This window comes from Fulmarus glacialis, unplaced genomic scaffold (genome assembly GCF_000690835.1).
Source record: "Fulmarus glacialis isolate BGI_N327 unplaced genomic scaffold, ASM69083v1 scaffold12081, whole genome shotgun sequence".
Taxonomy (NCBI): Eukaryota; Metazoa; Chordata; class Aves; order Procellariiformes; family Procellariidae; genus Fulmarus; species Fulmarus glacialis.
In genome coordinates this window covers 1-15,699 of record NW_009193440.1, presented here as the reverse complement: position 1 = coordinate 15,699, position 15,699 = coordinate 1, and the positions used below count along the sequence as shown (strand labels likewise).

The window sequence follows — 15,699 nt, the reverse complement described above, 5'->3', positions numbered from 1 at the left end:
AGTAAATTGACTCCTTACATAGCAGGTTACACTACCTGCTCCTTAAAGACTGCTTTGGAGAAAGGGAACACACATGCACAGAAATAGGTGCTTCCTTTGTGAACAGATGCTCACTTCCCCAGAAAGCCTCCCTCTTGATCCCTCCAGTGTGCTCTAAGAATAATGCTCTCAAGGCTGCTAAAGGCCTCCAGCTGACAGGTAGTGTTCCTTCAAGATCACTCTGAAAAGATTTCACTGCTGAGATCTTAACTGACTGTTATTTTATTTAGAGATTTCAGACCACAGTAATTTTTTTATACCAAGTATATACTAAGTTGTCCCGACTTCCATTCTGGATGGAGCTCCTGTAGGAGTATACGTCCATCCGAACGAGTCTGGGGCTGAGGTGCTATTACTGAGGCTGATGGCAGCACCACCTGCAGAGGCTTGCTCCATTTGAATCACTGGGCTGCTCGGTAAAGGCGCTCAGGGAGAAGGTGAGCAGACTCTGCAGTATCAAGCATGACAAGTGGGAGATCAAAGGGATCCTCAGAGACTAGACTGGCAAGAGCCAAGGCCCCACTGGCACAGCAGAGGTTATGTTTGAGCCCAGAAAGACAGGGACTCCACAATGGTTCGCATAAGAACTTCTAGCCACAAGAAGGTTTCTTCTCTACCTATGGATATTCAGCTATTATTATAGTGTAAGCAAAACAGCATGAGCTTATATCTCAACCATAGGTCCTTCCTCAGAGACTAGACTGGCAAGAGCCAAGGCCCCACTGGCACAGCAGAGGTTATGTTTGAGCCCAGAAAGACAGGGACTCCACAATGGTTCGCATAAGAACTTCTAGCCACAAGAAGGTTTCTTCTCTACCTATGGATATTCAGCTATTATTATAGTGTAAGCAAAACAGCATGAGCTTATATCTCAACCATAGGTCCTTATTCTTACTTCCCCCCCCCCCAAAAATAGTAAAAGCCAGGAGCCCCTATGAATGCCACAGTATTTAGTGTCAGATTCTGCCTTTCTCTCTAAGTAACTCCTAGGAACAACCCTAATTAAATACATCACATTTACTATAAATGGTAATATGTTAAATGTAATTGCATGAAACAATAACTGATTTATAAACAGTACCCAACTGATTCATAACCATAGGTTTATAGTAAAACGTATTTTTATTTAAATACCTCTTCCTTCCATTTAGCAGGTCATAAAGCTGTCCACAGTAGATCTCATAAAAACTGATCAAAACAAGGAGATCTTTCTTTGACTGTGATGCTTCCAGGTGTCTAAAGATGTCCTTGGCAGCCAATGCGTAGAGTCCTGGATTACGGTGATTACCTATCATAGTGTAAGTCTTGCCAGCACCAGTCTGTCCATATGCAAAGCAGGTTGCATTGCCTCTGTGAAGATAACTTACATTTTTAGTGTCACATCTGATTTATTCATATCTATTAAAAAAGATTCTGCAATGTCGATATCCGTCTATAGTGGCACATCTCATTTATTCATATCTATTTAAAAAGATTCTGCAATGTCGATATCTATCTATAGTGGCCTCTTAGCAATGAGGTTTGGTTTGCTATCCTATTGGGAAACTGCAAAACACTTAACAGTGATTCCCAACCATCGCCTATGGAGACCTGGCGTGTCACAGAGAGCTGGCGCTCTTCCTTTCTTCCAGTTGCCAAAAATGCATTTCAGAAAACTAAGAATTAATTATTATTCTTCCAGCTGTTTAGATACTGCACAAGTATCGTAGTATTATGAATGGCAATCCTACTGATTATGAATCACAGAGAAAAATGACTGTGACATGAGATGCAAAACAACCACAAGTCGGGTTCTTATTAATACATGTTGTACCTGATGAAAATCAGCACCCCAGCACTATAATTTACTGAACGAGGTTACTTTGTCTCAGGGTGCAGTCCTGCACTCAGCTAAGTCAATCTAAAGAGTCGTTGCCTAGGGGAAGGTCTTATTCTTCCCTTCCTCTGCTCCCAGCTGTGTGACCTACCCCACTGACCCTGCCTGTGCTGGCTCTGATGCTTGACTTTACTGCACTGAAACAACAGAAAGCTTTCCACTTTTTTGGAAGCTAATTTTCTGCTGTTTCAGAGAATTAAAGTACCTCCCAGAGGATCACAAAATATGCCCGAATTGGCTTCACGTACCCTATGGGAATGTGTCTAGTGGGGGGTAAGGAAGATGATCATCCCCTTTTAGTGGCACAGGGCTGTTTGGTTCACTCACTCCAGCTAGTGAAACCACAGTCTTGGCTTATTCCAGATTGCTCCAGCTTTGTCATCATATCATCTTAAGATTATAATGGCACATAAAATGCCAAGGAGGTCTCAGGATATGGCTCCACTGCCCTTCAATCCCATCTAAGTTGAGGTTACTGCATGCCCACTTTTCCTTCCCCTTCCTTGTTCTTATACAAGCACTGAACCCACAAGTGTGATGTCAACAGATTCAGGAAACTGAATCAACCAAAAAAGAAATACTACAGAACACATTATTTCCTCCCCCCACCTTAAAAAAAGACTTTTTAGCTGGCTCAGTACCCTGGCAGAGAAATGGGTAAAAATGTAGGGCTGCAGTAAGCACAGTGAACAATTTCTTGCCAGCTTAGATTGCAGAATTAGCTCACCGTGGTGTCAGATTAGACCAATGCCAGTGAAGGGGATGCAGCAGGAGGGACAGAAAAGTTAGGTAAAGCTGGGAAAAAACAGTGGCATCTCTTTTGGTGGCATTACTGGATTAGCTGTAATGTGAACTGTGCCTTTAGTGATTATTACACAGCAAGCCACAAGCCTCATTCTCCTTTTTCACTTTCCTTTTCTCAAGAGCATGATACACTCTGACTCTGCTGATGATGCTCGGACATTTTCAGTAACAGAATGCTCCATTTTGTTAATTTTCAGCATGGATATGTAATCCTTTCCTTCAAAAGACTAAAAAATGTAATTATATTCAAGCTTGTTACTTTGCATAAAAATAAGATCACTCATGTAAAGCCACCATCAGTTTCCCATTAATCAGGAAGTATGTAATTATGATTAAACTTCTAAGCAAATATAAATCAATAAAACAAAAATAAATCACAAGGTTATTAATAATTTCTATTGCCCTGTGAACTGTACAAATACATGCAAAAATATCTCACAGCAGTCTCCTGGAAGAGGTAATATTATTCCTCTACAGATGAGTGTGCTATACATACAGAAGCCTTTGTTAAAGTGGAGATTAGACTTCAGAAATCCTGGCACACATTTTTTCGTTCTAGGCTGGCCATGGTGTCTCTTTGTTGCACCTGCAGTCCAATTTTAACTTCCTCTGTGATTTAGATTTCTCACCAAATGTGAAGAAAGCTTCCCTGATTTATTTTGTCAAAATTGCAATCAAAGACATTCTAAAACTGGGAAGGTATGTGGTAAAGGTGAAATGAATGTATTTTTCAAAAGATGAAAAGTGTAAAAGCAAAATTAAAGCAGTATATGAAATTGGAAAACAAAAAGGCAAAAAAATAACAAACGTAAGCACTGATGCCCTACCCGTTAAAAATATGCTGAATGAGAGGATGAGCTGTCTTCATATACACATCCTGATTGGTACATGACTCCCCAAAGACTTCATCAAAATAAAAAACGTGCTGAAAAATAAATATGATCTTTATATGAAAATGAGTATGTTTCACTTCCCCTCCACCCCCATTCAAAGGTAAATTTAAATACAGAAGTCTTTCCAGTGACTTCATATGGCTTTGGAACAGGTACAAAATGATCTAGCACATTTAACATGCAGAATGACATATACAGGAACACATCATTACGACTAATCAAGAGACTGAGGGTAGCGGGGAAAAAAAAAAAAAAGGGAAGCAAACATGCCTTAATATCCCATCATTCTCAAGCAGAACACACTACAGCATTCTGACAAGGGAAAAAAAAAAAAAAAAAAGAAAAACGCTAATTAAAGAAAACCCTCACCTATTCCTGAAATGAATCAGCCTACAGATGTACAGTAATACTATAACAGTAAAAAGAACTCAGTTAACTCTTGACTCTCTCAAAATTAGTCCTCAGTTGTGATTAATTGTCTCTGTTCTGCAGACTTAAAAACTTTTTGTGCCAGAGAAGACAGAAGCTATTCCTAAGCAAAGCTGGATTGTATTATCTCAGAAGGGGGCAAGAAAACCCAAAACTTCCCACACTCCAGGTCTGACCCAAAGCAGCAGGGTCTCTGGAAACACTGCAACAGAGTTCCTTATGGGCTCATTCTAGGTTAAGAATAGTGTTTGTAGGGACAGTCACGAACAGTCACATTTTCAAAAGAGCCTCCATGGACTGGTATCTAACATTGCATTCTAATAAATTCACTGCAGTGTAAATTAAGCTGGTAGATCTCTAGGACTGAGAATCATTTCAACGATGCACAAACAAACCACACCAGTGCACAGGCAGATTAAACTCGGGAGTCTCAGCAGCTACACTCAGCTCAGAGGGCAGATATGCTCTGTGATGGGCCTGCAGTTTGGGTCCCCTGGCCGTGGAGCTGGAATATGCCCCACCACCCCCCATTTGCTCTGTACCCCTTGCTGTCCTTTCTATAGGAACCAGAGATGGAGGCAGGGCAAGTAGCCAGACTTGGAAGTGGAGACGTTCTCCTGGGTCCTATAGAATAGACACAGCCTATGCCATGGCATACTTTTGTTTGGACTATGTTGATGGACAGCAAGATTGTGTTTGTCTGTACTGACATAACAAAATTCATTAGTGGTTACTTCAGCACTGAGATACTAAGGTGATAATCACTGCATAAATGCCAAATATAGGTAGTCAGATGGAGGGAGTGGGGTGGAGTTGCTGCATGTGTCGCACCGTAAAAGGTGGTACATGAACCAGGCCCGAGAGAGCTGCAAACTGAATTTTTACTGGATGCTCCAAACAGTTGTTCCTAGGACCCAGACTGTAAAAATAACATCCAGTAGAGTGAGAATGGCTCTAGAAATCAGTTCTGTTCCTGCTGCTGTCAGTCAAAAGTGAGAATTTGAACTATGACAGCACAAGGTATTTGGGATTAAGAAACAAAGACCAAAAGGGAACTTAATTTTCAAAAGCATTTGAGAACAAAGGAAGGGAGGCGATGAGGGTATATGTGATTCATTGAAACAGACCTGCAGTGCTGAAATACTGAAAAGGGAACTCCTCGCCGAAGTACCACGGAAAGCTATCAGGAGACTCTGCAGGAGGCAATTCTCCTGCAGCAACGGCACCTAGCAGAGGGTTTTATTTTGCCACGTGCAAAGAAAGCTGTAAGAGACATGCTTTTGAGGCTTAAAATTCTGGGCTCAGGTTTTCTGCCACAGGCTGGCATAAGTCAGAAGCAATTCAAATATAGTTATGCTGAGTTCATAGAAAAGCCCACCACCTATTTCAGTGCAAGAAATGCAGACAGCCCTTTTCTGTTTCCCCTCATTGAAACTCGAAGTACAATTTGCTTTATCCCACCATGCAAGTGACAGGCCCATATACACAACATCCAAGTGGAGCATGTTACCTGTAAAATATATTGGGTGAGATCAACCGCCTCCTTCTTCTCATGAAGAAGTAGGGTTTCTTTATCTTTCACTGTGATGATATTAACCTCCCCACGTCGCTCCTCTCTCAGGCCTAGAGGACGTTTTCGGACACACACTCTGATTTTTTCACTCTCTGTCCATGGAGTGTCTTTCTCAGAAGTACTGGATCTACAACAATAGTGTAGGTTTACATTTTAAAATCAGGTTCCTACATAATCTAGACCATGCATAATTTGTTAGTTTTATCAGATAAATCTTTCTGTCTTTAACAGATTATCAAAAAAACCTCAAAACACGTCTCATTGTTACACAGTGAAGTTTCTGCTGTTTTTTGCTAAATAGACTGATGCCTTTTGTGCATTTCTGTTAAAAGAATAATTGTGTTTATACAGCTACATTCCTGAACTTGTTGCTGGACTTGCATATTTTCAGTTGTCCACAAACATGTGATTGAAGCGGGCATAATATGCAAGTTAACAATGAAATTTAATCTTGCTGAAGTTATTCACACTCATAATTAGTCACTTCATTATATACAGATAAAAGTACCAACAGATCCTGAAAAGCAGAGAGTATAATATTTAGTTGCTTTTATTCTTGTAGTGATTTTCATTCTTCTTATTATAGGCTGTCAAACCTATTATAGGTTACAAGGACTCAAACTGGGAAACAAGACAGTATCACCACGTTCCTATTCAGCTCAAAGAAAATTTGAAATATTGATCTCATCATTGTCTCCCCTTTGGTCTTTTATCATAAATATTATGTGGTTTCAGACCATAGGCAAAGTTGTGCCCTTGTGTTCTGGCAAGTCTACTTCAGTTCCCTTCCAGACACCTCAGAAACATGAGGTCATTTCGTGTTTCATTGATTAAAGCATTTTGTAATGCATCATACAGAATATGCTTGAATTCAAACAAAATGTATTCATTCCGCCCTTCCCTTTTTCAAGCTGTTTTCAGCCAAGTAAGTAATGATTTTCACCTGGATTTGAATGTCAATTTGTGAAAAAAAAATTATTTTAATTGAGCACTATCTTGCGCAGAAGTAGTGTTTCTGCCATGCTGTCCGAATGCCCTTCCAAAATCTCTTAATGCAGCAACTGAAAACTAACATATACTAGTTGTCTAGTAAATTAAAACCAAACCGACAAGTTATTCAATATCTCATTACAACTATAAGCTTGCAGTATCGTTGCTGTTGTGCTGTGTGATTCCCCAGATGCATACGACATGCAGATATAAATCTCAAAGATGCGGTCTTTGAAGACTACACACAAGTGATCTTTACTTGTAACTGAAGTCCCTTTAATTTTAGTACAGCTTTCCCATGCAGCCCAGGATCAGGCCCTGAGTTTAGATGGAAAATTCTTTCCCCTGAAAAGAAAGGCAATGATACTTGAAATAAGATGCTTCATAAGCTAGTGTGAGCTTGTGGGTATCACTGGACACCAAATGTTCTCCAACAAATGACCAGAGGCTCTGAAGTTTAATTCTCATGTCAGAGTCCGGATTTGGTGACCTACAGAAAGAGCCCATTGTGCTCTAAGAGCTTGAAGGAGGAAGGACTGATTGCAAGATTTGGAGAAAGGAAAAACCGAAAACTTGGAGGCTCCGTTTATGAGACAAAAGGCATAAATTCTTTCTAGTACAGAGGCACATTTAACTGAATATATTTTGTATGGGAACAGAATGCATTTTAATTCTATATGCTGAACCTGAAGTTTAGATTTTCTATTGATCTTTCTTAAATAGAAATTCTATTTTACAACAAAATACATTTTTTATTACTAGAAAAAACAGAAATCTTGACACAATTAGACAATAGGTCAGAAGAATCACTATGCCCTGCTACTGTCAAAATCAAGCCATTTGTTGTGGGCAAGTGCAAAATATATTTAAGCATATTAAAAGAGCTCTTTATCCTTCTGCAGTCTGAAATCATGCCAGTGTTTTCCAATGTTTCTCATAGATGAGACTAGATGAGCCTTCACAGTGGTCAAATCACAAGGTGACATGGGAATGGATGGATTCAGTGAAGGAGTTAGGCACTTGCAAAACAGGAATCACAAATCCAGGTGTCAGCAGACTGGCCCAAGCCTGGAATGCACAACACGTACTCTGTAGTCAGTAGAAAAAAACAGCAGAAAGAGAAACTGAGGCATGTCAGGAGGAGGATGCAGACAGCCCACAAGATGAACCATAATGCCAGGCACAGAAGAATGCCTTTTAGAAAAAAAGAGAAGAACAAGGAAAGAAAGTGAAAACAATGGAGAACATGGCTCTATTGCAGGATTAAAAATCTTGAACTCCTCTAGCTGAGCCGTTAGGTTATATTTTATCATTTTTTACTTGTCAGCACTACGAACCCTGCCTTTTTAGTGGCACCTTGGCTCAGCTTCTAGAGGAGACAGAGATTGCACTAAGTTACCAATATATGTAGGAGGTTAGTGCAATTCTCTGGAAGGTGGGAATGATTTTTTTCAAGCAAAGGGGAGTTATAAACCTGTGTCTTGCATTTCACAGGTTAAGTGCTCTAACTACTATGTCACCTTAGTACTTTTCCACTGTGGCAACAATCTATCCCTCCAGGCTACATGCACACTCGATGGGAGTTTTAACTGAGACCCCAACTCCATGGATCCTCCCACACATCAAATCTTTCACCACAGCCTTCCCAGACGAAGCCCCAACCTCATACAGCTACCTCTTTTCACAGAATCATAGAATCATTTAGGTCGGAAAAGACCTTTAAGATCATCAAGTCGAACCGCTAACCTAGCACTGCCAAGTCCACCACTAAACCACTCCCCTAAGCACCACCTCTACATTTCTTTTAAATACCTCCAGGGATGGTGACTCAGCCACTTCCCTGGGCAGCCTGCTCCAATGCTTGACAACCCTTTCTGAAGGAATTTTTCCTAATATCTAATCTAAACCTCCCCTGGCGCAACTTGAGGCCTTCACTACATTTTAAAACAAAACTGCCACGACTGCATTGCAACGAGCTAGATGCTGATAGTACATGGGCAGAGGGCTAGTGCTCTGCTGCTAAATCAGGAAAAAATTATTTTGTGCTCTAAAAATGTTCCCAGAGTAGATTTACCAGTGGTTCCAGATAACCATAGCCCCTCTGTTACCAAACACTGGGAAAAGTATGAAAGTTACAGATCATGTGCTTGGGGAGCAGCTGCAAGGCATCCCTCTCACCACCATGTCTGTATCCCAGTCATATTCATTCTGTTTCTTTTTAAAGCCCCAGTTCAGAATTTTTTTATGAACAAATATAGCCATCACATCCATCACATTTCCACATTACTGCGCAAAACTTGACAAACTTATCAACAGACAATGCCATATTTTGGAAAAATAATGTTTTGCAAGATAGTCTCATGGGAAGAAAAAGAGAAAGAAAGATTGGCCAAAACACCAAGAAAACAAAGCCTTATATCCTGAAAGACAATGAAGACTATTCTTAGACAACCTTGATGAGTACCAGCTGGTGATATTAAGCTGATTCCGTCTACCAGACTTGGAGAGTTGCAAGTGCTTATTAATATCTCTCTTCTCTGTAAGATTTTGCATTGCTCTGTAGTGGTAGGATTGCTTATTTTATTTGGAGTGATGAAGACAGAGTTTCCTCCACAATGAAGAAAGAATTAATTATGACTAACTTGAAATACAGCAAAATAAAGGTGACTGATTATTACCTGATACAGGAATGAGGTAGTCCGTAATTATACCCTGAAATATGAGTTATTCTTTGTATGATAGGAGCTTCAGAATCCCCCAGGAGAGGAGCAATATCATCAGAAACTGTTGGACAGCTCAGGTCCTTTTTTGTGCATATTCCAGGAGTATTTAGGTCTCTTCTAGTTAACCTGATCAGCTCTGAATCATGTGGTTGAATGTGTCCCAACATTTCCCCTACACTGTTCTTCTCTTCATTGGCACTGAAATCAGATGAACCATATGATTCAGATTCAGAGTCTTTACCTGTTCCATCATTTTCTTCAAAGAAGGACTCAAAATGCAGCTGTCTACGGGGACCTGATTTGGTCACTTGAGGCTGAATGAAAAGGCCACTTGGTTGAAAATCTTGCTTGCTTAAGTCTGCAATGCCTTCCTCTTGCATAATTTTGATTATTCTAATGAGCTGAAAGAGTCGTTTGCGGTCATTCATGTCATGGACTCCCAATTTGGCATAATCTTTGATGGAAACTTTGGCAAGCTCATCAATCTTCTGAAGACCAAAGGCAGCAAAATGGGGATAGTATTTTTCAAGTTCTGCCTCACAAAGGCATTCATAAAGGCATGATGCCATCTTCAAGCTAAAGTCTACAAGAAATCAAACAAAATAAATATTAAAATCATATGAAACATCATATCTGACAAAGTTACTAATGAAGAAACTACACATTTCCTGATGCCATTACCTGCAGTTAGACTAGAAGCTTGTTTAACTCCAAGTTTACAAAACACTAAACAGCCAAACACTATAGACTACAGCAATAACAACAACTAAACATGAAACAAATATTTTATCTATGAAACTATACTCTAAAATTATAGACAATACACAATAATGTGTAAGAAATGCACAGTGCAGTGTTACTTACTGCTGCAGAGTTCCTACACGCCTGATGTCTACTTGATGAATGCGGCAGCTACTGAAACCCTGTCCTCAAGCTACAGAATGTAAAATGCCTAATTTTAGACACTCAATTTAATATCAGGGCATGTGGTCTAATGTGGTTCAGCTATCCCTGGTTAACTAACCAAAGGAGAAGAAATTGCATTTGTCCTCACCTCAAGCTGAATAATTAAGACCATTCTTACAGATCAACTACAACAAAGTTGTCGTTTTGTTGCGTAACTTTCTCTTGTATGTCATGAATCTTGTGAGCATTTATAAGTGTCCTTGAAAGAATAACCAAAACATTCTGCGAAATCTGAAACACAGAATTTCTCGCAATCTATGTATGCTACTGGAACGCCATACTTGCATTCTTGGGAAACCCAGAAAAGCAACATGCATCACTGAAAGGTATGCCAAAAAAACCCTCAACTCCTTCACTCATGTCTCCCTAGCAATGCATTGTGCAGCTGTCTGTATCCAGATGGATTAATATCTGCAGATATTTTTACTTGTTCCATAAAATAGAAAAATGATAGCACTTCAAGTATCTGTTGCCCACTGCCTTCTTGTATCTTTGCTCAGTCTAGGATCTTAGCAAATACAGCTCTTACTCATGTTCGGAGGTTACAACAACATTCAACAAAACCAAGTCATTTAAGACTAAGTTTTTCCCCCTGTATTTCAGGGTAAGTTCTTTGGCAGGATTTTCAAGCACCTCTACAATAACATTATATAAGAAAATAAGGTCATCAAATATCACCCCCAAATTTGATTCCATGTCATTAATTAACACATTATATTGAAATAATAACAACAACAAAATAGTAAAGATAATATTAAAATGCTGATTGTATAAGATATTACAGAGGCCAAAAGGTGCAGTAGAGGACATCTAAAATGACTTAGAAGCTAGAGTCTAAACTGTAGACAACAGTTAGCCATAATAGAATTATGGGATTCAGCAGTAACAAGGTTCAAGACAAAAACATTGGTATGTACGTGGACTTACTTAATGTGTATGTAATGTGGTTCCGAATCTTGAAGTAAAGTCAGAGCCACTGCTAAGATTGTTAGATCCTGGCAGGGGGAAATCAAAACTGACAGAGAGGATACCAAACCCAAAAATTAGAGAGTTCTTTGTGCAAGGGTTTTCACCAGCATTCACAATTTGCCAACTTCTCTAACAGGTAAAATCCACAGGTACTTCAGACTTCATTTAAAGAAGGGTTATGTTTTTGAAAAAATGCCTTTCTTACATAAGGCAGCTTAAAATATAAAACCAGTACAGGTCCTGTGTAAATGCCTGTATGCACTGCTATGGGAAACTTCTTTTGCTTGATGAAAGGAGCAGCTAGAACACAAACCCAAAACACCAATTTCAAGGTATTGAGAATCTGTTAAAGATGAAAACAATCCAGCAAATTTCTTTTGTCTATTCTCACTCTGTATCCTAGATTACACCTACGTCTTTGTATATGCTTAAGTTATATACAGAGTAGCCAAAGACAAGTGCAAGAACTAACTCGGTGTTAACCTCTTTTGAATTATAATGTTGAGCACAAGAGAGAGAAGAGAGGATAAAAAGGAAAAAAAATGGAGACGTTTCCCAAAACAAGAGCAGCAGACAAAGGGAGAGCTCTAAGAATTTTAAGGTCAAGTTTCTAATTAAAAATTAAACAAAATATATTTAAATAGCTAGAAATTACTGTACAGACAGGTTTCCGTTATCTGGGGTAACAAGGGACTAGGATTCTCAAAATACGGAAAATCCAAGTAATATCTGTACTGCAGAACATACGAGAAGGTTAGTACTGAGACGTGTAAGCAGCTCTGCACGGCTTATTGACTAAGGCTCTGTGCCATGTGAGAGCAACTAATGGCTTCTTAATGAGAGCTGGCCCAGGGAGTAATATAACTGCTTCTGCTTCCCCAGATATAATAAATCTTACTGGATCTAAGTGGTTTCAGGAGATAACTCCAGTGTCTCTCCGTCCATGGAACAGCAATTTCACAACCTAGGAAAACCGAACATAGACTCATAAAGGAGTAACAAATTAATTAATCATGGAAAAAAATTAAGCAATTGTCATGGTGATGGGTTCCAGCATTTCTGATTACTTTAAAACTCAAGAGTGAACAATTTTCTAAAAGATTTGGTCTGGTTCATACATCAGAGAATTCAGGGGAAATTGCAGTTGTCAGTGAAACCCTTCTGGCCTTTCAATCGGCGATGCTCTAAAAGAAAGGAAAGCCTTTCTCCTCATTAAAAGAATACTTTAGTTTGACCAACACTGTAGAGTTCTCTGTGTCTGAAGACACTGTTTCTAAAACAGATACACAATTCTTCAGAATAAATTGGCTTTGTAAAGAAATAAGAGGAGTATTGGTAGGTTTTCAAGAATCCTAAATTGTTAATGATAATGCCATCTTCTGGCAAAAAAAGAGATGACTTTTACTTTTTTTCAATAAGTAATAGCCAGCATTCCCTCAGCTATTGTCAGGATCTCATTTTGTTTGTTCACCTGAGAGAACGTGTGTCCTGGGGCAGAAAAACATAATATTCTTCGGTGTGGTAGTTTCATATTAAAGCCCAGGTTTTGTTCCCCACAAAGCTATGGGTGGCTTCACTGAAAACAGGATGGAGACAAAGGCCTAAGACTTCTTAAAAGAGTTGGATATAACACATTTTGAGAAAGAAGTGAGTCAGTATGGAGGTGTAATTCTCCACGAGCACCCAGTTATAAGGTCAGATAGTCTCAGGCCTAAGAAACACTTTTCAATCTCTCTTACAACATCACTTGTAATTCTTCGCCGTCAGTGGTTGTCCTCATTCTATCTGGCAGAAAGACTCAGCTTCAGTTTGAAATTTTCACCTTCTTCTCACGCAAGGGACCTGCCTTATCACTGACAAAAAGGTGCTGAAGCTGGTCAGTGAGACAGTGAAGTCAACAAAGTCTAGAGCATCTTTACTTACTAACACACAAGCCAGCAGCAAGAGAGAGACAGTTAATGGTGACATACCTTACTGTTGGAACATGTGAGATGTCTGAACGAGGGACCAGTCAGCCTATCATCTTTAGGTGGCAAACCTGAGTTCTCTACAATTTATGACTTATGCAAAGAAGTTTTACAAAGATCTTAAAAGGCTGCCAGATGGTGGTAATGGATAAGTACTTATTGTAAAAAAGCATTAGAATTTTATATAAAGGCACCAACTCAAAGCACAGAATAAGATCACAGCTCACCATCAGAGAAATCCTCCTCTGTTTCAGTAATAGGGGTTTTTTAAAGGTCATAAAGCTGGGGAAAAAAGAAAAGTCAGGCGTAAATAGAAGGAACGAATGGTTACATTTTATGCATTCTGCAGGAAATTAACTTACCACAGAATTATGCTCTAGGAGCTGATCCTCCATTTTAAAATGCTTCTAATTATTAATTAGCTCTTACACAGACCTGTTCATTCTCAATGCACTTTTCACAGTGGAGAAAAGGCTGGCCTTCAAAGATACTCACTCAGTGAGCGTCAGTCACTGTGCATAAAACAAATCATGTAAAATCCCTACATAGACTATTTTAAGAATAAAGCAGCCTTAGACCACTATATCTTGATCCTTATTAACCTCTGATATATTAAAGATCTCAGTGCACTGTTCACTTGAATAACACTTACTTGCCCTGTTATCCCACTGTACCTCACTGATATTTACCTGACAATTTTAGCTGACTTCCACTGATACTCCTGAGTGTCACCACCGAGACATGACACAAGTATTACTATATCCATATTTTAAACTAGGGAAATTAAGTCATGGCAAAGTGAAGAAGCCTTATGCGGCACACTTACAAATGCAAACTAATGCAACTATACATTTAATCTAGCGATAATCATTCTGAATCACAAACTCTGGTCGGATCATTCAATAATTTTATTAGGAAAAATTTTCAAGAGCATCTGATAAATGTAGTAATTATTAATCAGTGTACAAAACCTAAACAGCACCTTGTTTTCCTGCCTATCACTTTGTATTATGTAAACCTTTTTGCTTTACAACTATCTTATAAAAACAAAAGTTAAGAACCTACAAAATTTGTAAACACATGTAGCAGGTAGGTATGTTTCCTCTCCTGACCACAGCTATAGCACTGTGTTGTATTCATTACTTGTAACCACATTACCCCAAATAAGTCTTCAGCATAGGCTCCGTCCACGCCAAAGTGTTTGCTGGTTTTTGAAGTATAGAAGCAGAAGACCAGAACGAAGCCAATTTGGCAGTCATATGATAGAGAAAAGGGAGACTTACTAACTCACGTCACCAGTCACCCATCTTTATTTCTTATTCATCTGAACATTAAGCCCTTTTTTAACTGTGATCCAAAGCCAAATCTGATTTAGCCCTCCAGAAGTGAAGGCCTAATTTGCTTTTCCAGAGCACCACACAAAATACTTTACCTTTAATTATTCTGACCCCATTCCTTGGAAACGAGGGTATTCCTGTGAAGAATGGGGTCAGGGTGTAGTTGCACTTTCATAAACACAAGCTCCATAATAAGAGATAATCTGTACTGTAACACAAGTTCGTAATTTTAGTTTCACGCAGTAGGTAGGGATCTATGAAACACTGTTTGACGTTGCAGCAGATCCCTTTGCAAGATCATAGGATTACACTACGCAACTCCCTGTGCACATACACAACATGGTATTAAACATTCTGTTGCTTATTGGAACAAGTATTGTAGCAGCCTGTTTTGAAGATACAAGGAACAAAGCTGAATACTAGCAATAGATAACCACTTATAGTTTCTGTATAGTAAAAGTAATTGGAGAGGAGGGAATACTTTCAATGTTAACTGACAACGATTTTACAGGTGGACCACGATGCAGATCTTCCCCCTGCAGCAACACTCCCACGTCCTTTGCTACTGGCATACCTAACACAGAGTTGGTTACTAAACTACAATTCATTTCATTGCTCTTTGAAACAGACTTAAAAGCAACAACTGAATGTTGGGGTTTTTGTTTTCCACTAGAGTATTTTTCAATTGGCAAGAGACTGCTGTTTTTTATAATCATCCCGTCACACTAAGTATAGTCTGGTGACCTCAGCAGAAGAGACTCCATCCTACAGCTGATCCCCAACAACTGCTTAGAACAACAGCTGCATGGAAATGGGAAGTGTCTAATATTCAACCGCACGCTAAGAGAATAATCTACGAGTTATATTGGGATGCTGATTATTTGAAAATTGTGCCCGAGCTTCTCTTGCCAGTAAGATTTACCAAATGGCTTTCAGTATGTATTTTATAATTGCATCAAAACAAACCACCGGCGCATCTGGAATTACACTGTATGACTGAGGGGGGTCATGGTCACTGAATTTAGCCCCACAGGGATTTAGTTCCCCTCTCTGAATTTAGTCTCAGACTGAGGAGCTTCATAGCTTCACCCACTGGAAGAAGGGGCGCAGGGCTGAGGCAGGGGCCTCGCACC

At 39.4% G+C, this 15,699-nt stretch overlaps 1 protein-coding gene across 1 annotated transcript in view; it reads right to left on the bottom strand.

The window, feature by feature from the left end:
* KIF24 (kinesin family member 24) overlaps positions 1-9,896 on the bottom strand; it is a 24,882-nt gene extending 14,986 nt beyond the window's left edge. Inside the window, exons 1-4 of the mRNA XM_009587458.1 lie at positions 9,283-9,896; positions 5,552-5,741; positions 3,547-3,644; positions 1,174-1,389 (exon numbers count right to left, since the gene is read on the bottom strand). Coding sequence (XP_009585753.1) covers positions 1,174-1,389; positions 3,547-3,644; positions 5,552-5,741; positions 9,283-9,896 — 1,118 coding nt within the window. The remainder of the gene's footprint in view (positions 1-1,173; positions 1,390-3,546; positions 3,645-5,551; positions 5,742-9,282) is intronic.
* Between the last annotated feature and the right edge of the window lie 5,803 nt (positions 9,897-15,699).